The following is a 24,944-nucleotide window of genomic DNA, read 5'->3' as shown; positions in this document are numbered from 1 at the left end:
AGCTACATTAGATAGTCAATCCAGAGATTCATAGCCACATTATCAGCTAATTAACATTTCATTTGTTGGGGGTAAATACAGGCAAATATAATCATGTACTTTCATATTTGTTTTATTATCTTCTTGTGGTTCAAACATAATGCATAATGAACATCATCAACATGGGAAACATGATATGCTAATAAACTGTGGGCAAATGATGTTCATTGGGTTGAAATGTTCATAGAAAGGGCCTGAGATCAAATGCAATATTCAAACCACTAGAGGTCCACGTTTTTAGGTAGGAGCTCCAGCTGTTACACATTTTTTCATGAGGCAGAGAGAAACATTTGCAGTTTTACAGATAATTTTATGCCATTCTACATGTTTTGCCATGAGACTAAGATACATTTTTGCATTTTTAAAGCAAATGTCCTGCTATTCTACACATTTTTCTATAAGGGTGAGAGAAAATGTTTCAGTTTTAAAGCAAATTTCCTGTAGTTCTAAACATTGCCATGGCTTCTGAAGTGTTGATAATGCTATCTGTGGAGGCTGATTGAGTGTTTGGTATGTTAGTGCTGCTTCATTAAAATATAACCAACCTACAGCACTAGACTACACTTCACTTTCGTCATACTTTTGGTATTGAGAGATAAACATGGTAATGCTTTCACTGATTGCACATAAACTTTGAAACAACGATGGTTTACGATTTGACAAGAGTGATCTGCTCTAACGTGCCCAGGAAGTTGGTGAAGAGCAACTACAGAAACTTGCAGTGGACTGCAGCAAAGACTGGGCACGTTCGAGCAGATCACTTTTGATAAGCCCTTACCAACCTTGATCACAACCTTTCAAAGTGTGTTGCATTATGGGGATAAAAAATGTCCGACTTGTGCCTACATGTTGACTGCATGAACTTTATAAAAATAATGTGATCAAAGGTCATGAAGTTTTGTCTGCAGTCGACTTCAAATTTCTGCAGTTGCTCTTTACCAACTTCATCCTGCAGCAATCACCTGCATTGTGGGAGGCTATATTGTCAACCAATCATGGGGGTGTTTTTGTTTGACCCACGTCAACATGATCAAAGACATGACTGAAACAGGAACCAACTTTGCCTCAATTCATGTATACAGTGGATATGCACAAATGAATGTGTTATGAGCCTCTTTCTCTCACCAATTGATTGTACACACATATTTTCAGCTTGAGTGTGTGATATGGGGGTTTGAGACATGTATATTTCATTATGAAGAACAACTTTTATAAACAATGGCAACACTGCCATGTTGCACTGATTCTTGCTGTTGGAAAACCACATCAGTGTCTGAATTTCGGCTTTCCCAGATGCACTTCCCCCGACTTTTGTCTACAGTTGGTTGCTTTTGCCTTACCATTCAAACAAGGCAGGGAGGCCTGCCTTAATCAACCAATTGGCGCCAGGGGGAACCGTGAGTTAATTGCCTTGTGCAGGGGCAGTATGACACATGTTTACCTTGTCAGTTTGGGGATTCAAACCAGCAATTTTCCAGTTCCTGGCCCAACACACCTACCCACCAGGCTACCTGCCGTTTTGTCTCTTCCTCTCTGACTGCAAAACGTAGTGTACTGTGATCACATGATTTCTGTTCATGCAGTCCACACATAGGCACAAGTCAGATAATTAAATCCCCATAATGCAACACACGTTGAAAGGCGTAACAAAAGCAATCTGCTCAAACGCGCCCAAAGTTTCAGGACAGGACTGGACAGAAACGAACTAGGTAGAGAGAGAGCGACATATGTTAGCTACTGTTGAGAGAAAGTGCAGATTTAGATCGATGGACAAACGTGAAAGGGATACGATATATTTTAAATATTGAGCTAGCATCGGATTTAACGTTATTACGTTGACACTTCTCAAAGGAATACAACAATGTCGTCGCCAAGTCCAGGCAAGAGGCGAATGGATACCGACGTGGTAAAACTGTATCCTTTTCTGAACATAAACAACAGACAGGCGAAAAATCTTTGTCGTATTTTAACTAGTTAGTGACAGGTCTCTAGCATTGATTGTTTATTGATAAAAGACAACTGACGTGTTGTGTAAGGGAACAATAACTGCTGATGGTTGTTAGATTTTCTGACAAGAAAAGCAGATTTGGTTTTTTGTTTTGATCAGGAATCACACGATTCGCTTCAGTTCTGTAAGGTTAACGTTACATTGTTGCCAGATATAGGTTCAATATTTTACCCAACAGTAATATTTGCTAGATATGTGTGATCAAACATTTTTGCATGTTTGCTCAGATCAGAAAATTACAGGTGCCAGTAGGCCTATTGGATGACATTTGGGCAGTTATCAAACAATGTAATTTTGGCTTGCTTAATAGTGAAGCTCTCATCAAAACAGCCCTTGATGGTTTTCTACAATGAATAATTTATTTTATGCAAAATTAACATAGCTTTATCCTTCAAACGACGATGGCTAGAAAAAACTAAACAACGACGCTGGCCTTGTTGAGCACCATTTTCTGCGAGCTATGATCCGTCATCCGTCCAAATGTAATGGTCTTTCTTTACAATCTAATAATGTTTCCTTGGCTTTATGTCTGGGTATTTAGCTAAGATATCTCGATTTTGTAAAGTCATTTTGGTTGACAGTCCAGTCATTGTAACGTTAGCTGATCAATATATAATCGTATCAGTATTGACATTGCACGCGTAGCTAACCTAGTCTTGTTTACGAGTCGTTTACATGTCCCTGTCAAGTTTGCCAGTTCGCTACAGACAGGCCTACTTCTGTTTTCCACCCGTGAGTCATTGGGAAAATATATTAAACAATGGGGAAATGTTTGTGGTAAAAATCTATTCCCATCTTAAAGTAGTAAATATTGTAGTTGCTAACTAGTTATTATTGTTATATTTTTGCATTTGTGTTTTCCTCCCTAACAAAGCTGTGATGTAGTGGTAATTGAATTACTAATATAATCCAAGCTCTCATTAACACTAGTTCTTAAAAACGTGTATTGTAACCTTTTACACCGAGGTATCAGAATGTAGACATTATATTTTATCTCACGTCTAGTTATTTAAGTTTGCCTGAAAGGTTCAGACGGCATGAGTTGAATTGTTTTGTTTTTATGCTCCTGCAGCGTGAGCTAGCTCCTCGATTGGTCAACCTGTTACTACCCGGAAACTGGTAGGGGGCGGGACTATATAAGCAGCTGATCGAGTGACAACAAACCCTGCTTGCACAGGATGAGGGGGCTGGGAATTGACCGAATGTACTAGTTAGTAGCTAGGCCTATCGGTCTTAAAGAGGGGCTCACCTGCGATATGATATCAATCCAGTGGAAATTAATCATTGTGTCTATTTGTCTCTGTATATAATCTGCAGAATGGCCCTGTCTAATTTCAAAATATGTTCTATTTTGGTGTAAAATGCATGCTGTTAAATATTTGAGTAATATTTGACACTATAGGCCATTTTTGGAGAAACCATTCGATTTTGTTGTTAGACAGTTGGTGTTTAAAAAAATATAGTGTCCTAATCTCATGACGTGTGTAAGAGAGAGAGTTTTCTGATTCATGATCACTCTGTCAGAATAGGAGCATTTCAATGTAAAAAATACATTCATAGAAGCATGTCCAATTGGGTGCCAAATCAAAGCTAAGAGTCTTATTTTAGAGAAATGAAGGCTACCATTTTCCATCCCACAAATTAGGAAAAAGCAAAGGCTTTGATTTCTGGTCAAACACATGGAAAAGTGGTCTAAGAAAACATCTACCAGAAAAAGTCTTAGAAGGTATTAAGAATACATTAAAACACAATAATGTTGAAGTAAAGACCCCTGCCAACTAATATCAGCACTTTAATTTTGTAAAAAATATTTGCCTTCTGTAAGTTTAAGAAATATTGTCATTCTGTTACCAAAACCCCACATATATTTAAGATACTTTAATTTCTCTCCCTCATGAGGAGGGAATATAATAAAACTTCAGAGGTAACAAGTAAAGGTTTACCTACCAATTAGTTGTTTTTACTGATAAGTTTGTTTATGAATTATTAAGTGATTAAAACTCACTGAAAATCAGTAACAGAATGGCTGCAATTTAATTGGCTACAATGGGAAATCATAGTAGTCACAAACCACAGCTACCTGCTACTGTCCTCTCTTCCACTTAGGTGGTGGGCCGAAGCAGAAAATAGGGAAGTTGATGGGTCCCCGTCGAGGTAAGAGCAGATTGTCTTGTACAGTGGTTCGTCCTTTAAAAGTTGCAGTGTAAGCTGTGCTGCAGAATTCTATGGCACGTTATTTAAGTGCCAACCACTGGTACCATTAATGCTAGTTTGACCACCAGAGGGCATCTTTGAGAAGCATTTGATACCTTTCAATAGTGGCTGTACTAGAGAATGTAAAATCTTTTTTTGTAAGATCATAGTATATGGGACAGATTTTAAGAAATGTTGCTTAATTGATTTGATTATTATGGTGTTTCTACTCCAAGAAAAATTAAAAACCCTCTGGGTTTCCGTTAGGATGGAACGGAAAATATGGTGCTGGGCTATTTAGCTAAAGAATCCCTGTGTCGTGCGCGGGCACGTGGGAGACTGGGGTTAAATTCCCCAATGGGGAGTAAAGGAGTAGGCTGTCCTTGTAAATAAGAATATGTTCTTAAAATGTCTTAGGGATAGCACCCTTTTTTTTAAATTTCGCCTATATGACATACCCAAATCTAACTGCCTGTAGCTCAGGCCCTGAAGCAAGGTTATGCATATTCTTGGTACCATTTGAAAGGATACACTTTGACGTTTGTGGAAATATGAATTGAATGTAGGATAATATAACACAATAGATCTGGTAGAAGAAAATACAAAGAAAAACCAACCAGTCTTTTTCTACCACCGTCTTTGAAATACAAGAGAAAGTTCATAGTTCTAGCCATCACTCTGGTTGTAATTTCCGATCGTGTCAACAAGATGGCAGCAGTGTATGTGCAAAGTTTCAGAAGGATAACTTGAAGAATGACTGACCTACAATAATTTTTGTGTAAAGTCCCCAGGTACATTTGGGCAAATCGTGAAGGAGACATTCGCATTCATATTCAATTTTTCTGCAAGAATATCATAAAATCTGTATACTTGGACTTTGATTTAGCTTTCCAAGTATTAGTAGCCATATTATAAAGTAAACATTTGCAAACAACCCGTTTTCATAACTTCATAACTCTGAATATTCTTATAATTTTTGTCCAAAATGAAAAGGCATGCGGTTGTACAAGGTTAGTAGCTACATGGTTTCCGATACTCCCGTAAAGCCCAGCTCATTGGCTATCTAGCTAGCTTTGTTGGACCCCAATTGGTGCTTATTTGACAAAGATACATTCGTTCACCGGCGTGCCATGAAGGCGGCGCTCTCTGACCAAATATGGTATCCTATAGGATATACTACACCCCTAATGATATAGTGAAGTCTTGTTACCTTCTAGGATCTCGGAGGAATAGATATGAACATGATTTGACTCGTTCAAACAACGTTTAGGGTGAGATTTTCACAGATTCCTTTCTTTGGAAATTGAACGAGTGGAAATACAAAATCGATCGTGCATGCTATATGGACCTTTTTAGGATATGAAAAAAGGATTTTATCTAATAAAATCTCTGGGACCCTTTGGATGATAAATCAGAGCAAGATTTCAGAATGTAAGTACACATTTCAACTTCAGAGGTGAATTTGTCTAACCTATTGTGTTAAAAGTGTTTTGTTGTTAGGAGCTATCCTTAAACAATAGCATATCATTTTTTTCGCAGTAATAGCTAGTGTAAATTGGACAAAGCTTAAATTCTTGTTAATATAACTGCATTCAGCTGATATAAGCTTTCAGTTTAAGCTTTCAGCTGATATAAGACACATATCCTTAAGAAGTTTTTTTTAACTGATTCCATGTGTTATTTCATAGTTGGGAAGTCATAACTATAGTTCTACAATGTAGAAAATAGTCAAATGAAAAGGAAAAACTCTGAAATGAGTAGGTGTGTCCAAACGTTTGAGGCATTCGAGACGATACTACAAAAAAAAAAAATACATTGATCATCTCAGCAAGGTTTTAACCGTGGTCGTGGAGCAGGGTGGAACTGCAACTAAAATGTAGTTTAAATAACCATCTGCATTTTGAGTGTCTTTTCTCTAGTTATTTTATTAACGAAAAAATAAAGATGTTGATGAAGAAATACTGTACCACTGTTTTCAGTTAGAAATGTAACACTTCAGAGTACTTAAGCATTGAATACATTGCAGGTAGGGTGATGTTCACACCAAAATTAGCCGGGCTATGAAGAGTCTATTGTCCTGATAATTGGGCTACAAGTGTTTGAAAACCTATTTTCAAAATGCAAGATGTTCATCACTACTGTAAATAAAAGCACAGCATATTGTTTACATCTTGTTTACATTCTTTATTGTAACCACAATGTTACAAATCATTTGTATCTACCTTTCCAATAACTTTTAGAGTTTGGGATTCATTGGATTAACATTATGGTATTTATATTCCAAGTTAAACGAAAAACCCTCTGGGTTTCTGTTAGGAATGGAATGGAAAATGTGGCGCTGTACAAAGTGACGGTCGGGAGTAGGCTACACAGTACTGGGCTATTTAGCTAAAGAATCCCTGTGTCGTACACGGGATACCGGGGTTCAATTCCCCAACAGGGAGGAAGGAGTAGGCTGTCCTTGTAAATAAGAATTTGTTCTTAACTGACTTGCCTAGACATTTCTACTCCATACTTTTAGTCTAACCAATACCCAAATGGAGATTCAGTCAAAATAAAAATGTAATTGATTTATCAAGACGAGTCCCAATGCTTGTGTCAGAGCAGCGTGAAACATTGCTAAAACGGTGCTATGATATAATTCTCCCCCTACCCTCCATCTAGGCAAGTCTATTGTCCAGCTACCTGCTACAACCGCGGGAACGTTTCCTTAGTCAGCACCATTATTAGTGCAATGCCCCTTAGTGTTGCTCTGTGCTACCCAGTGTGGCGGAGTGGGGGTCAAACTCCCTCCCTCCTCCGTTCCCCATGGGCTAAGTCTGTCTTCTGTCGTGCGGCTCTATGGCCCATCCCGTGCCCCCTGCCCTCTGTGCATTGAGCTTCGCGAGCTTTCAGTAGATACAGCTGGAGAACTGCAAGGCAATCCCATTGTGCGCCACTCGGGAGCCATGACCAAAATATATTGTTCTGCTACTAACAGGGTTAATAATATATCTGAGAATATCCAAGGGGCTTTTATATGATTATAAATTAATAATAATAATAATCGCTTTGTTAAAAAAATAACAGTTTTTTGGAGATTTTGTTTTCAAATAATGTAAAATGAGCAAGAACAAGGCTATTCCTGAACATGGGGTGAGACATTATTACTAATTTGTAAATAAAGCCAGTTTGTTACCTATAATTGTTTCTTTCTGTTTTTAGAGGGAGAGAAACCAAAAACCTACAGTCTCCCAGTTGGGGCCGGCACAGGTATTGAACCAGCATCTGTAGCAACAAAATCTGTAGCAACACAGCTTGTACTGCTATGCAGTGTCTTAGACCATTGCGCCACTCAGGTACTGTACAATGTGACTGGTCGGGAGTGGGCTACAGTACTACAGTAAGAGCAAAATAATCCTAACATTAAAATAATAAAAAAAACTTTTATTATAGTTGTGCACTTATCAGTTTGTATTTAGGTTTATGTCGCCCATTCATTGTCAGTTAGAGACACGGTAAGAGCACTGATTATGCTTTTGGATCCATCTCCCCCTTGCGCTGGTCTGGAGCAATGAAATAGTGAACCACAAAATACTAAACCACAAATTACCTCTTAAGTACCGCAGCATAATCGCAAAACCTTTAGTGGAGCAACCGCTGTATATGATGGTAAAACATTCTTATGATGACTATCACATTTGTTGGCACCTTCAATTCTTACACATTTTCTGGTGCCAGGTTTCCTCCAGATGTGATGCTTGGCATTCAGGCAAATTTGTTCAATCTTGTTTCTTATGGTCTGAGAGTCCTTCAGGTGCCTTTTGGCAAACTCCAGGCGGGCTGTCATGTGTCTTTTACTGAGGAGTGGCTTCTGTTTGGCCACTCTACCATAAAGGCCTGGTGGCGTGCTGCAGAGATGGTTCTCCTTTTGGAAGGTTCTTCCATCTCCACAGAGGAACTCTGGAGCTCTGTCAGTGTGACCATCAGGTTCTAGGACACCTCCCTGACCTAGACCCTTCTCCCCTGATTGCTCAGTTTGGCCGGGCGACCAGCTCTAGGAAGAGTCTTGGTGGTTCCAAACTTCTTCCATTCAAGATTGATGGAAGCCACTGTGTTCTTGGGGACCTTCAATGCTGCAGAAAGTTGTTGGTACCCTTCCACAGATCTGTGCCGCGACACAATCCTGTCTCAGAGCTCTATGGAAATTCCTTCAACCTCATGGCTTGGTTTTTGCTCTGACATGCACTGTAAACTGTGAGACCTTATAGAGACAGGTGTGGGCCTTTCCAAATCATGTCCAATCAATTGAATTTACAACAGGTGGACTCCAATCAAGGTCTAGAAACGTCTCAAGGATGATCAATGGAAACAGGATGCACCTGACTATAATTTCGAGTCTCAAAGCAAAGGGTCTGAATCAAAGCTGTCATCAAGGCAAAGGGTGGCTACTTTGAAGAATCTCAAATATATTTTTTGGTTACTATATGATTCCATATTTGTTATTTCATAGTTTATGTTTTCATTATTATTCTACAATGTAGAAAATAGTAAAAAATAAAGAACAACTCTGGAATGAGTAGGTGTGTCCAAACATTCGATGGTACTGTAAGTATTCACACGCGAGTGTGAATGTCCTTGAGTGGCCCAGCCAGAGCCCGGACTTGAACCCAATCGAACATCTCTGGAGAGACCTGAAAATAGCTGTGCAGTGACGCTCCCCATCCAACCTGACAGAGCTTGAGAGGATCTGCGAAGAAGAATGGGAGAAACTCCCCAAATACAGGTGTGCCAAGCTTGTAGCGTCATAACCAAGAAGACTCGAGGCTGTAAATCCCTGCCAAAGGTGCTTCAACAAAGTATTGAGTAAAGGGTCTGAATACTTATGTAAATGTGATATTTATGTTTTATAAATGATAACCTGTTTTTTCTTTGTCATCTTTGTTATTGTGTGTAGATTGATGAGGGGGAAAAAACATTTATTGAATTTTATAATACGGCTGTAACATAACAATATGTGGAAAAAGTGAAGCGGTCGGAATACTTTCTGAATGCACTGTATACTGTCTGGTTTGAAATCAATGCATGGATATCATGAGTAATTAGCTGCCTTCCCAGGCAGTTCTCTCAAGACAATCATCTCAATTGGATCGGTTGGATAAATAAAGGATGGATTTGGGCTGTATCAACTAAATGAGCAGTGGCCTATTGAGTGGGGCAGGGGTCTGTCTGAGGGGTCTGTCTGGAGATGCAGGAGACTGGCTGATCTAACAGGCAGCTGGGGCTCCCTGAGCTGAGCTTGCTGCCATCGCTGTGATGCCTGGGAGCAGGTTCACACACACAGCACTTTTGACTGTTGGAAAGGGAGATACTGTATACTCTCATCTTGATATTTGAGCATGTTTGTTTTTTGCCATTTGGATATTTTGTGTTTTCTGTGTTTTTGTGTGTCTTCATGCATGTTTATGCACTTGTGGGTGTTCCTGAAGCTTAGCAGCAGGTGGGGTCTGGGTATTGTGGTAAATCCTTCCTTTCTTTTTGCCAAACCAGCATTGTCTGTTGCCTTTACTCAGTCATTAGGACTTGTATGTTAGTCTCTGAGCCCTCAGCTCTCTTATCTGATGAGCCTGGTAGAAAAGCCTGCACACAGTAAATGGAGTGTTTTTAACCCAGCACTAGTGGAGAAATGTGGCATGTCCTTGATATCAGCCACCCAGTGTGAGGACTGGCTGGTGTTTACTCCAGGCAGCAGAAGACCTGTGAATGTAGAGTGTGCTCAATGTAGAACATGACTGTGTTTGTCAGGCTCTAGTCTCTTCCTTTGCACCTTCTGGTTATTTCAGTGTTTGCTTATGTCTGTGGGTGCACCACAGGAGGCTGGTGGCACCTTAATTGTGGATGCTGGGCTCATGGAAATGGATCGAGCAGAATTAGTGGAATGGTATCAAATATCAAACACATTTCCAGGTGTTTCCAGGTGTTTGATGCCATTCCATTTGCTCTGTTTTGGACTTTTATTATGAGCCATCCTCTCAGCATCTTCCTGTGTTGTGTGCACAACAGGTTGGACCCTAGGTCTATTAGGGCAACCCCCTGTGGAAAGACAAGACCGAGATGCACCGTTCCAAACTGCATCATTGTAACCAGGCTTATTTATAGGTCCTGTCTGTTGTAGGTCACAGTCACCGCTGCCTGCCTTGCCTCTGTCCTTTATTCTAGGCCATTGTTCTTTAACCTGGCTTCTAGGGACCACAGGGTGTGCAGGCTTTTGTTTCAGCCCAACACTAACACACCACCTGATTCAACTAATCAGTGGCATCTGCCCTATCCTCTAGGTTAGAATTTCCTAAACCCAATAAAATAAACATTTCCTTTAGACCCACAGACACGCAACCACAACCTAAGTGTTAGTCTAGCTGCAACTCAAGACAAGCTAAGTAAAACCCAACTGATTGACATGAAAAGACACCATTTTGGTAAACCTATTTCACCAGGCCCTCTGCTCTGGTTGTAGGTGGAGTCTGTGTTTAACAGACAGGTTATTCCAGGTCTGAGTATGGCTCAGGGTTCATGTTTGCATCTGATTACCATAACAGTGAGGTCAGTAGAAGGTCTGTGGCAGTTAGCTATCAGGTTTATATATACAGTGGCAAGAAAAAGTATGTGAATACCTGGATTTCTGCATAAATTGGTCATAAAATTTTAGCTGATCTTCATTCTAGGTCACAACAACAGACAAACACAGTCTACTTATACTAATAACACACAAATAATTATCCGTTTTCATGTCCTTATTGAACACACAGTGTAAACATTCACAGTGCAGGGTGGGAAAAGTATGTGAACCCTTGGATTTAATAATTGGTTGACCCTCCTTTGGCAGCAATAACCTCAACCAAATGTTTTCTGTCGTTGCGGATCAGACCTGCACAGCGGTCAGGAGTAATTTTGGACCATTCCTCTTTACAAAACTGTTTCAGTTCAGCAATATTCTTGGGATTTCTGGTGTGAACTGCTCTCTTGAGGTCATGCCACAGCATCTCAATCGGGTTGAGGTCAGGACTCTGACTGGGCTTCTGTTGAAGCCATTCGGTTGTTGATTTACTTCTGTGTTTTGGGTTGTTGTCCTGTTGCATCACCCAACTTCTGTTGATCTTCAATTGGCGGACAGATAGCCTTACATTCTCCTGCAATATATCTTGATAAACTTGATTTCCTTTTTCCGTCAACGAGAGCAAGCTGTACAGGCCTTGGGGCAGCAAAGCAGCCCCCAAACCAAGATGCTCCCTCCACCTTACTTTACAGTTGGCATGAGGTTTTGATGTTGGTGTGCTGTACCTTTCTTTCTCCACAAATAGTGATGTGTTCTCCTTCCAAACAACTCAACTGTAGTTTCATCTATCCACAGAATATTTTGCCAGTAGCGCTGTGGAACATTCAGGTAGACTTTAGTAAACTTCAGATGTGCAGCATGTTTTTTTTGGACAGCAGTGGCTTCTTCCTTGGTGTCCTCCCATGAACACCATTCTTGTTTAGTGTTTTACGTATCGTAGACTCATCAGAGATGCTAGCATGTTCCAGAGATTTCTGCAAGTCTTTAGCTGACACTCAAGGATTCTTCTTAACCTCATTGAGCATTCTACGCTGTGCTCTTGCAGTCATCTTTGCAGGATGGCCACTCTTAGGTAGAGTAGCAACAGTGCTGAACTTTCTCAATTTATAGACAATTTGTCTTACCCTGGACTGATGAACATCAAGGCTTTTAGAGATACTTTTGTAACCCTTTCCAGCTTTATGCAAGTCAACCATTCTTCATCTTAGATCTGAGATCTCTTTTCTGTTCGAGGCATGGTTCACATCAGGCAATGCTTCTTGTGAATAGTAAACTCAACTTTTGTGAGTTTTTTATATAGGGCAAGGCAGCTCTAATCAACATCTCCAATCTCGTCTTGTTAATTGGACTCCAGGTTATCTGACTTTTGACTCCAATTAGCTTTAAGAGAAGTTATTAGCCTAGGGGTTCACATACTTTTTGCAACCTACAATGTGAATGTTTAAATTATGTATTGAATATAGACAATAGAAATACAATAATTTGTGTGTTTTTAGTTTAAGCACACTATGTTTGTCTATTGTTGTGACTTAGATGAAGATCAAATTTAATGACCAATTTAGGCAGAAATCCAGGTAATTCCTAAGGGTTCACACACTTTATCTTGCCACTGTAGAAGTACAGGTGTGAGCGGCAGATTTCAGATCCTAGGGGCAAGTCGGCAGCTGAGGTGAATGTTGGATGAATCCTTTCCTGCTTCAACTTGCTTTTCAGCCTGTTTGAGCTGGATTAGACTTGAGATCCCCACGAGGAGTGTAATGCACATGAGGTAAAATACATCAACTCATTTACAGTACACAACAAGCTAGCATTTTTGCCTTCTAGTGAGCTGGAATAGGCTCTATGACTGCCTTATTGAGAAGGGAAGTTTAGAAGATCGTGTCATTTTTTTCATTGGGAAGGAAGTGACAGGATGATGAAACAGGGAATAGCTGTTGCTACTGGTGTGTGTGTGTGTGTGTGTGTGTGTGTCAGGTGAGAGTAACAGACACACTAAGGTCTGGATTCATGTCACACACTCAACATGTCCCTGGATTCTCCTACTCGGTCACCAACACATCCTGTAATCATGACACATCCTCCCTACAGTAGCACCTCCCTCCCAACCACCACCGGTGGGCAGTGGAAGAACCTTCTCATGTTGTTTCCAGTCCCCTTGGTCTGAATGACAGATTTCTTCACATGGAAATATCTGGATCATACTGTACTGTGTAGTCACACTGGACAATAGTGGATGCTACACACACACACACACAACCATGTGTCAGCCATGTCTCTGATGCTGAAGGGAAACCTTTCTACCCTGATCGTCTCACTATCTTTCTCTCTCTGAGGTTCAGCTGCTGCTGTATGTCAAACGCTCTTCCTCCTCTCCAGCTCCTCCTCTTTCAAATTCTCAGTTTTCCTATTTCTCTTTCTTTCTTTTCTTCTTTCCCATTATTTTCCCTCCCTGAGCCATCTCTTAACCCCGGTGAACTAGAACATTGGCCAACTGAGCTGTAACAATTCATTGGTCTAAACAATACCAGGACACAGGTGTCAGAATGTGGAAGGTCATTCCATCCATAAGGCTGGAGAGGCTACCTCAAACCCCAGAACCCCAGTGATTGATGCCCAGCATGTAGCATCAGGGCAGGGATCCTCATCAGTCCAGAACCTGGTCTCCCAGAGCCCTAGTTGATGGGACACTGGTCATTTCTTATTGTTTTGGTTCCTATTCTTCCCAGAAGAGACGCTTATAGCTGCAGTTAGTTCTGGGTAGAGTCTGAGGTTGTCGTGGGTGTTAGTTCTGGTTAGGTTATATTTATATTTGGTGTTTCTGATCCACTGGTTGACCTTTTCTTCTGACAGCAGGTCACGCATTTTGCTGCTGGGATTGCACACTGCAGTATTTTGCCTAACATACAGGAGTTTGTCAATGTGATTTGTTTGAATTCTTTGGGGTTTGTGTAATTTGAGGGATATGTGTCTCTTATATGGTTGTACATTTGGCAGGAGGTTAGAAAGTGCAGCTTGGTTTCCACCTCATTTTGTGGGCAGTATTCTGTCTACTCTTGAGAGGCAGGTCTGCCTATGGCGACCTCGCTCAATATCATCGCTATTATTCAGGTGTTCTGCCACTGTGTACTCTCTGTTTAGGGACAGATAGCATTCCAGTTTGCTCAGTTTTTTGCTTGATTCTTTCCAATGCGTCAAGTAGTTCTCTTTTTATATATATATATATATATATATATATATATATATATATATATATATATATATATATCTAATTTGGTTGGGTCTAAATTGTGTTGCTGTCCGGGGGTCTGTTTGTGAAAAGAGCCCCATAACCAACTGGCTGAGGGGACTCTTCTCTAGGTTCATCTTGCAGGTTAGGGCTTTTTGATGGAAGGTTTGGGCATCACTTTCCTTTAGGTGGTTGTGGAATTTAACGTCACTTCTGGATTTTGATCATTAGTGAGTATAGTCCTAATTCTGCTCTGCATGCCTTATTTGGGGTTTTGTGTTGTACTATTTTTGCAGAATTCTGCATGTAGAGTGTCAATTGGGTATTTGTCCCATTTTGTGAATTATTGGTTGGTGAGTGGACCCCAGACCTCACAGCTATAGAGGGCAATGGGTTCTATAACTGATTTGGAGTATATTTTTTGCCAGATCTTAATTGGGATGTCAAATGTTGTGTTCCTTTTGATGGCGTAGATGGCCCTTCTTTCTCACTCACTCACTCACACAGACCACTGTCACACTATTTAGTGCACTACTTTGGACTAGTACCATTTCTCCCAACGAATTGTATCTTATTTGTAGCTCATTTAATTTGCTTGTTTACAGACATTTCAATATTTGTTTGTAGTGTTTCCCTCTCATTGTTAGTTCATTTTCAGTCGTGTCTTTTCCTTAACAAATGCTCAGCATCGAGAGCAAGCATGAGGTCACCATCCTCAGTGGACTCAACGAATTTGTGGTCAAGTTCTACGGCCCACAAGGAAGTAAGTAGCCTTGAGCCAGAACGGCTCATAGGGCAGGAGTCTCCTGTTTCTGTTGCACGAGGCAGCTTGATGTACAAGTACACCCCCTGGACCGGATCTATCGCAGGGCAATACCCCCATAATGCTGAGGGCCAAGCAGAGATGCATCAGGTCCCATTTTTTTATAGTCTTCAGTATCCCGGGGCAGTAGGTAGCCTAGTGGTTAGAGCATTGAGCCAGTAAACGAAAGGTTGCTGGATCAAATCCTGAGCTGACGAGGTACAAATCTGTCGTTCTTCCCCTGAACAAGGCACTGTTCCCTGGTAGGCCATCATTGTAAATAAAAAATTGTTCTTAACTGACTTGCCTAGTTAAATAAAGGTTAAATAAAATGAATGACTCAGCTAGGGATTGAACTCACAACCTTCAAATCTCAGGGTGGACACTAACCACACGGCCACTAATATAGTAAGTAAGTGTTTTCATAAACATCCACACTGGGTAATTGTGTCAATGCAAGATCTGTATGTCTTCCTCCCAGTGTGTGAACATGTGATTGTATGTGCAAGTGTGTGTGTTTCTAATCAAATGTTGTTTTTAGCACCGTATGAAGGAGGTGTATGGAAGGTACGAGTAGACCTACCGGACAAATACCCCTTCAAGTCTCCATCTATAGGTACAGTGTATCAATGCATCGGTCACAACACTCTATGTAATATACAATTATAAACACAACTGGTGAAAGCATTATGACAGTAACACCTTTTCAAGCCACAGGTTTTCTATGCAGACTGACTGTTATTGTTCTCCTCGCAGGATTCATGAATAAAATCTTTCATCCCAATATTGATGAAGCGTAAGTTCGTTTTAGTAGTTAGCAATTAATGCATGTTGATGTATAGGCCTAGACAATATTATCAATTATCCATGATGTTTGTTTGATGTTAGCCTATATCACAAAATTATTCTCACAATTTTGATCACTTTATTCTTTCTTTCTCATCGCCCCTCTCCTTCAGGTCAGGTACAGTGTGTCTAGATGTCATCAACCAGACATGGACAGCCCTGTACGGTGAGTAACAGTTCCAAAATGTCTACTTGGATATATAATGGACATGGTACCACCTCAGTTTGACGATGTTTGAAACCTACTGAATGGTTTTTTTCCATGACATGGGTACATACCTTTTCTCTCATCAAATCTGGACTGTTGACTGTAAGGAGCAGCTGTGACAAGCTGATATAAGAGGGACAGACGAGAAAAACAGGTATAGAATGTCTGTATAAACTTACGTAGCTCCCAAATGAGCATTATTGTCAAAAATCTTGGTCAACTGAAAGTCATCTGTTCTTTCGAACAATTTAAGGGTCAACATTTTTAAACGTATATCTTTCCATATATAGACACACCGTATGTGTTTGAATAAAATCAACTATATGCATTTAGCTTGTCTGATGCTTGTCTAAGCACACTGTGTGACAAAATAAGACACAAATGACTCAAAGGGGAGCCAGAGATCAAGATATCCAGAAAAAATATAATACTTAACCTGACACGACCATCCTCCTCCTTCTGGCTTTCACAGATTCTTCCGTTACTCTCCTGAAGTTGCTGGTAATAGGCTACACAAGGAGTCTGCAACCTTTCTCATGTGGAATGCCAATATATCTCACCATTTCTATCTATATGTGTCAGTTTTGGTTTTAATATGCACATTTGTTTCATGTAATTTATAATAACATCTTCGCATTTCAAAAGGATTGTAATGTGGGTAATCAAAATTCTATCCAAATCTAAATGAAAATAATACAATCCTAAAAAGTAACTTCTATTGCCATTGCCAACTATGTGGAAATAGCCTACATAAAGCCGACAAAATAAATATTGCAGCCTGCAGGTAGAAAATGTTTGATGAAATCACATTGGCTACGCATGGCCTATCTGCAATGAACCTGAAACATTGTACCAACTATTAACTTGTGCTAGCAAGCTTGACTCGTTCTATAAGAAATTCTGGGCTCTCAGTTTCCCTCTACAGTGAGTTTAAGACAGACACAGGTAGGCCTATTTTATGACTTTTCCACTGGATCAGAGCATGTCATTTACCACGCCGAGTGGTTATCAAAAGGGAGAGGGCTGGAATTTATTTTCAAATATATTGAGGAACTGTCATTTTCAATGGATGCAAAAACAGACTTTGTTTGCTGTTTGAGGTGAAGAAAACATTACTTTGAGAAGCTCCACAGCTCAAGAGTGTGCAACGCTTTCATCAAGGCAAATGTTGGCTACTTTGAAGAATTTCAAATATAAACTATATTTTGATTTGTTTAACATTTTGGTTACTACCTGATTCCATATGTGTAATTTCATAGTTGTGATGTCTTCACTATTATTCTAGAAAATTGTAAAAATAAAGAAAAACCCCTGAGTGAGTAAGTGTCCAAACTTTTGAGTGGTACTGTATATGCTACTGCTCGACAGCCTATCCACCAAACAATCAACTAGTCGACTAATTGGCGTCAGCCCTAATTGCCAAAGAGAAGTTTGTTCCTATCATTAAAACCTGTACTAACAATTGACCTTTCTGCGGTAATGTGTACTCTGTTTCAACAATTATAAAGACTGTCAGTGGGACATACCAGACGGGGAATAGTATGTTTGTCTTTTAAGCAGGGTCAATAGGTTTCAACATGATCGGAACAGAGCACCCTTTGTGGTTTGAGTTGTGGCCCGATTTCCTGCTTCAGAGCAGCGGCGCCGACAGAGATGGTAGCCTCGCTTTGAGTTCCTAGGAAACTATGCATTATTTTGTGTTATTTCTTACATTGATACCCCAGGAAATCTTAGGGTTTATTACATACAGTCAGGAGGAACTATTGAATATAAGCGCACCGTCAACTCACCAGCATTACAACCAGGAATACGACTATCCCGAAGCAGATCCTCTGTTTGGTCCACCACCCAGGACAATGGATCGGATCCCAGCCGGCGACCCAAAACAACGGCACCGCAGAAGGGACAGACGAAGCGGTCTTCTGGTCAGGCTCCGTAGACGGGCACATCGCGCACCTCTCCCGAGTATACTACTCGCCAATGTCCAGTCTCTTGACAACAAGGCAGACGAAATCCGAGCAAGGGTTGCCTTCCAGAGAGACATCAGAGATTGTAACGTTCTTTGTTTCACGGAAACATGGCTCACTCGGGATACGTCATCAGAGTTAGTACAGCCACCCGGCTTCTTCACGCATCACGCCGACAGAAACAAATATCTCTCTGGTAAGAAGAAGGGCGGGGGTGTATGCCTTATGATTAACGAGACGTGGTGTGATCATAACAACATACAGGAACTCAAGTACTTTTGTTCACCTGACCTAGAATTCCTTACAATTAAATGCCGACCTCATTATCTACCAAGAGAATTCTCTTCGATCATAATCACAGTCGTGTATGTTCCCCCCCCAAGCAGACACATCACGGCCTTGAAAGAACTTCATTTGACTCTATGTAAACTGGAAACCACATATCCTGAGGCTGCATTTATTGTAGCTGGGAATTTTAACAAGGCTAATCTGAAAACAAGGCTCCCTAAATTTGATTAACATATCGATTGTGTGACCTGGGCTGGCAAAACCCTGGATCATTGTTATTCTAACTTCCGCTACGCATATAATGCCCTCCCCCATCCCCCTTTCGGAAGAGCTGACCACAACACAATTTTGTTGCTCATAGCCTATAGACAGACACTAAAACAGGAAGAACCTGTGCTCAGGTCTGTTCAATGCTGGTCCAACCAAATCTGATTCCACGCTTCAAGATTGCTTCGATCACGTGGACTGGGATATGTTCCGCATAGCATCAAACAACAACATTGATGAATACACTGATTAGGTGAGCGAGTTTATTAGCAAGTGCATCGGTGATGTTGTACCCACAGCGTCTATTAAAACATTCCCCAACCAGAAACCGTGTATTGATGGCAGCATTCACGCAAAACTGAAAGTGCGATCCACTGCTTTTAATCAGGGCAAGGTGACCGGAAACATGACCAAATACAAACAGTGTAGCTATTCCCTCTGCAAGGCAATCAAACAAGCTAAGCATCAGTATAGAGACAAAGTAGAGTCGCAATTTCAACGGCTCAGACACGAGAGGTATGTGGCAGGGTCTACAGTCAATCACGGATTACAAAAGGAAAACCAGCCCCGTAGCGGACCACGATGTCTTGCTCCCAGACAAATTAAACAATTTCTTTGCTCGCTTTGAGGACAATACAGTGCCACTGACACGACCCGCTACCAAAACCTGTGGGCTCTCCTTCACTGCAGCCGATGTGAGTAAAACATTTAAACGTGTTAACCCTCGCCAGGCTGCAGGCCCAGACGGCATCCCCAGCCGCGCCCTCGGAGCATGCGCAGACCAGCTGGCTGGTGTGTTTACTGACATATTCAATCAATCCTTATCCCATTCTGCTGTTCCCACATGCTTCAGGAGGGCCACCGTTGTTCCTGTTTCCAAGAAAGCTAAGGTAACTGAGCTAAACGACTATTGCGCCGTAGCACTCACTTCCGTCATCATGAAGTGCTTTGAGAGACTAGTCAAGGACCATATCACCTCCACTCTAGACCCATTTCCAATTTGCTTACCGCCCCAATAGGTCCACAGACGATGCAATCACACTGCCCTAACCCATCTGGACAAGAGGAATACCTATGTAAGAATGCTGTTAAATTGACTACAGCTCAGCATTTAACACCCATAGTGCCCTCCAAACTCGTCATTAAGCTCGAGACCCTGGGTCTCGACCCCGCCCTGTGCAACTGGGTCCTGGACTTCCTGACGGGCCGCCCCCAGGTGGTGAGGGTAGGTAATAACATCTCCACACCACTGATCCTCAACACTGGGGCCCCACAATGGTGCGTTCTCAGCCCTCTCCTGTACTCCCTGTTCACCCACGACTGCGTGGCCATGCACACCTCCAACTCAATCATCAAGTTTGCAGACGACACTACAGTTGTAGGCTTGATTACCAACAACAACGAGATGGCCTACAGGGAGGAGGTGAGGGCCCTCGGGTGTGGTGTCAGGAAAACAACCTCTCACTCAACGTCAACAAACAAAGGAGATGATTGTGGACTTCGGGAAACAGCAGAGGGAGCAGCCCCCTATCCACATCGATGGAACAGTAGTGGAGAAGGTGGGAAGTTTTAAGTTCCTCGGCGTACACATCACGGACAAACTGAAATGGTCCACCCACACAGACAGCGTGGTGAAGAAGGTGCAGCAGCGCCTCTTCAACCTCATGGGGCTGAAGAAATGTGGCTTGTCACCAAAAACACTCACAAACTTTTACAGATGCACAATCGAGAGCATCCTGTCGGGCTGTATCACCGACCTGGTACGGCAACTGCTTCGCCCACAACCGTAAGGCTCTCCAGAGGGTAGTGAGGTCTGCACAACGCATCACCAGGGGCAAACTACCTGCCCTCCAGGACACCTACACCACTCGATGTCACAGGAAGGCCAAAAAGATAATCAAGGACAACAACCACCCGAGCCACTGCCTGTTCACCCCGCTATCATCCAGAAGGTGAGGTCAGTACAGGTGCATCAAAGCGGGAACCGAGAGACTGAAAAACAGCTTCTATCTCAAGGCCATCAGACTGTTAAACAGCCATCACTAACATTGAGTGGCTGCTGCCAACACACTGACTCAACTCTAGCCACTTTAATAATGGAAAAATTGACCAGATTAAATTAAGAATAGTCTGATAGGGGAGAATATTATCAAGTGCTTGTCAAATTGTGAATGAGAGACTGAAATGTGTACAGCCTGCGCAAGCAACAGGGCAGAGCTCATGCCTTTCATGCAACTTTTTTCAAGTCATCATTAGAGTTGCATCATGCAGCCTTGGAATGTATAAAAATCTAAACATATAGCCTAACTTTTGTATCACAACTAAAGTTGCATAAATAACTCTAAATTAAGCATATAGAGGAGGATCTATTTCTTTGTTAACGGCTCAACACAGAATAGCCGCATGTGCGCACTCCCTCTGAAATCGTTTGGGGAAAATATCCTTTCTATTTTATTCAGCAGTTGAATTCTTAATACTAGAAAATAATGCCATGGAATTCTAAGCAAATCTTATCTGCTGAAATAGCCAGATCAGGGCCTAACGTAAGCACATCTCAGAATGTGCTGTGCTGTTCTGTTATACTGAAATTGGCTGCATTTTCTTCATATCATGTTTCTTTAGACCGGTCTAAAATAAATAATGGGTTTATTGTAATGGTGTAGGCTATATTAAATTGATGTTTTAGACTTTAAAATGTAGATGTTCCTAAGGTCCGCATCAGTGGCTTGTAGGCTATGTGTGGAAGCCAGAAGATGCCAAATGTGTTTAAGTTAATTCACGGTAAATTACCATGAGACCATTAGCATTTTTGCATGACAATCACCGACTGCCATAGCCCTAGTACAGCTCATTGAGTGTTTGCCTTGAGTAGGGTGCACTTTATCACCTCTCCACCTCCATAAATATAAAACTCTGGTCGTCCCTCCTCCCCTTGCAGACCTGACCAACATCTTTGAGGCGTTCCTGCCCCAGCTGCTGGCCTACCCCAACCCCATCGATCCTCTCAACGGAGACGCTGCTGCCATGTACCTGCACCGACCAGAGGACTACAAACACAAGATCAAAGGTGAGACACACACACACACACACACACACACACACCAGATGTCCCATCTGACTCCCTCTCTCTCTTCCTTCTCTCTGTTCCAGAGTATCTCCAGAAGTATGCGACAGAGGAGGCTCTAAAGGAGCAGGAGGAGGGAGGCGACTCCTCATCTGAGAGTTCCATGTCAGACTTCTCCGAGGATGAGGCTCAGGACATGGAGTTGTAGTGAAGGGGAGACAACCCCCACTCCCCTCACACACACAGACTATACTTTCCTAAAGAGCAGAAAGACTATTGTATACATATAAACATGGCCATTTTTTTATTACTAAACAAGGATTTTTATGGATTATATGTATGAGAAGCTGCGGTGTGAAGTGTTAAAATGTCTCCCTCGTCTAGATATTCTTTATAACTCAGTCATAGTCCCCCTCTACCACCACTTCCACCTTTACCTCCACCACCACAACCACATTATTACCCCCTCTTACCCAGAAAGGAGTGCAGCATTCCCCGGATCCTAAATTCCCTCTGCTGTGGTCTGGGTCGTATTCTCATCGACCGTTGACCCACTATCCGCGGGGTAGGCAGAAAGCGGATTTTTCAGTTTTTCAGGGATACAATATTTTCAACAGAACTTCCGTTTCCCCTTAAAAACGGATGTGGGGACTCAGCTCATGCGCCTGCTACTTTAGGTTACCTTTGACCCAACCCTGATAGAACTGATGGGTTGAGACCAGAGAGCAGTGCACCATGGGAAGACAAGAGTGTCAGACTGTCATTGTCATGACGGAGACAGGGATGGAATGTTTATACTCAGTAACCCGGCCACCCCCCACTCTAGTTTGATTTTTAATTCTCAGAATTGTTCTATATTTGATTAAGTGTGTGAATCACTGTTTTGACAGGCACAGCTTTTTACCCTCCCCTTGCCTTCAGAGAAGCTCTCTGGTTCTAGTGCACGGCCCACTGTTTCTGGAGTCATTACCACAATAAGGAATCGCACTTTGAGATCCAATTTCACTTGTTGACTTTCTACATTTTGGGGGTTGGAAGCTACCATCAGGACCACCACATGATCACTCCTTCCCAAGGATCAGTTAGTGGGTTTCATCCAGACCTATCCAATATGGCTGCCATTGACCTCTCTGTCAGGCCTCACCCCAGAGGCCAGTATATCCTACCCAACCACCACACCCTGTTTGTCATAGAAACTGTTCTGTAAACAAGCCTTTTACCCTGTAGTCAGGAGCACCAGCTCACCAACCAAGAGACACCTTACCACACCTCTTCACACCAGAGTTGAAAGGGGTGTTGAACGTGGACTGAACATCATTTATTTTCTCTTTCTTTTTTCTCCTCTCTGCTCAGTGACTCCTTCAGAGGCTTGCTACTTGTTGTTTTCACAAAGGGAGGGAAGGGGTTCTCTGATGTGTCTGTGTGAGAGAGAACCAATCTTATGTTTTCAGACCCAACTGACCCAAATGGAAGCGAACCAGACTACTAGAGCCATAGTAGTTTGTCATCCTCGGTGACAACCCTAACACACAACACAACATGAAACAACACACTGTTGTCGCTCTGGAGGAGAGAACCACAGAGACTAACTACTGTCATTCCAGGAGCTGTCTGTCACTAAACAAACTCACATAATCATGCACCAGTCACTCCTTTTAGCCCTCCTCTTCCTCCTATTTATCCTCTTCCTCCTCTCCGTTTTAGGAAAGTGTTTGTGATTCTCCAAGCATCCTTTGGTACCTTGTGACATGATACAGAAGTGAAGTTGTGTAGGACATTGAGTTTATATGCTGTAGAAAAAGAGAAAAGACACCTTGTGTGATGGATGGGTTTCTATCTAGATGTCAGCAGTGTCCAGTCGTATCCACACTGAGGGCCAGTATATGGCCAGGTTTCATTCCTGTTTGGATTTCTGCCTTCATAGAAGACTATTATTAGTTGAATCAGGTGTGTTAGTGCTTGGTTGAAACAGAAGCCTGGAGCCATACGACTGGCCCTCTGTAGATAAGACTGGACAGTCCTGATCTAGGGGTTGGGTTGGATTGAGTAGTTGTGTGGGGCAGGGCAGGGCTGGGAGGTTGGAAGGCTACCTTGGGACGTGTTGGATGGAAATAGGGAGTGACATGGGGTGGGATGGGGAAGGAACAAACCAGGTCCTTATTGCCTGTTGCTTATGTTAAACTATAATATGTGTAGTTTAGGGCTTGTTAGTGTGCTGGGTGGTGAGTCATATTACAATCTATAGTTTTATTTCTTCTATATCAAGCTAGTTTTAAAGCTTATCATCCTGTAAAGGTGAACAGATAAATACATTTTGTTTTAATTTGAGTTGACTTATTTTTTTATCCTGGTTTGAATCTGATCCTCCAAAGACATGTTGCATCCCTGTCTCCTCTCCCTTATGAAAATACCCCCCTCTGTCTGTATTCTCAGTTCAGTGTGCAGGTGGACTCATCTAGCCTGGGTGTCTGGCTGTTTCTGCTGTAGCCAACTCCTTTGTCGTTGTTCTTATGTAAATTTGGTCTAAAGCAGAAATGCAGAAATCACTGTCTGATATCCAGGCTAGATGAGTGCACCTACATACTCAGACTGGCTAGCAGACAGTGTTTTTGGTTTTCAGCCTGTGTGATCACTAACTCAGGAGCAGCACATTGGGAGTGCTCCAGGATTTTTCTCTCTTACAATTGTCATCATTAAGAGGCTACTCATCAACCTACACAGGGTGTCCCATTCCTGCCACAGTAAACTATATGTGCCCAAACCTATCCCAATGTGCCCAATTCTATATCCTATCCTCATCTGTGTGCTTAGTTATATAATATCCTATAGGTCACATTCTGATTGTTTCATATAGAAATTGGTCATGGTTGTCTGTTCCACACGAGAGGATCTTGTTCATTCTATACATGACAGATCTATTTATGATTTTCTTAACATTGTGCATCAATTCAATATGCTACTAGTGATGTAAGTGAAAGGTCTAGGTCCTAGAATGAAGGAGCTGGTTGCATATTACTGGTTTAATGACGAGGACTCTTTGCACTAAGCAGATGTCAGAATGCTTCAAAACACTGTCATAACATGTGATAAGACTGACATAAGCCTGTTACAGAAGTGTACTGGCCACTTGTCTTGGGTCAGATGAGAAGAGATGTATCATCCGTATTTCTTTAAGAAAACCAATCTCTTTCATTGGGGACATCCTAGTCATAAACATTAGAATTTCATCACAATTCAGTTAATCCCTTTGTTTTTCTTTTCACAAAATGCAACAACTGTAAAATGTATAATGTTGACAATTAATATTTAACGTATTAGGGTTCAGGATTGAAGTTACAGAAAACATACTGAACCCCCACCTCATCCCTACATTCTGATGCTATTGTTGCTACTTGTCTGTAATTTGTATTTTGCCTCCATTAAACTAAGAACAGGAGAGTCAAA

The 24,944-nt window shown here is 41.7% G+C and overlaps 1 protein-coding gene and 1 pseudogene across 2 annotated transcripts; both read left to right on the top strand.

Moving 5' to 3' along the window:
* The first annotated feature begins 1,612 nt into the window (after positions 1 to 1,612).
* LOC110496780 (ubiquitin-conjugating enzyme E2 H) lies at positions 1,613 to 24,944 on the top strand. The gene is made up of 7 exons (XM_021572816.3): positions 1,613 to 1,953; positions 14,745 to 14,821; positions 15,402 to 15,476; positions 15,617 to 15,656; positions 15,820 to 15,872; positions 21,375 to 21,503; positions 21,587 to 24,944. The coding sequence occupies exons 1-7, from the start codon at positions 1,901 to 1,903 to the stop codon at positions 21,706 to 21,708; spliced, it is 549 nt and encodes a 182-aa protein (XP_021428491.1). The 5' UTR covers positions 1,613 to 1,900; the 3' UTR covers positions 21,709 to 24,944.
* LOC149985237 (uncharacterized) lies at positions 17,568 to 18,794 on the top strand (annotated as a pseudogene). Its single transcript, XR_016488486.1, has one exon. The product of XR_016488486.1 is annotated as an uncharacterized LOC149985237 (transcript).

The sequence above is a fragment of the Oncorhynchus mykiss genome, chromosome 2 (assembly GCF_057628025.1).
Source record: "Oncorhynchus mykiss isolate SJ-2025 chromosome 2, ASM5762802v1, whole genome shotgun sequence".
Classification (NCBI taxonomy): domain Eukaryota; kingdom Metazoa; phylum Chordata; class Actinopteri; order Salmoniformes; family Salmonidae; genus Oncorhynchus; species Oncorhynchus mykiss.
The sequence above is the reverse complement of the archived record's forward strand: the minus strand, read 5'-3'. Positions and strand labels throughout refer to the sequence as shown.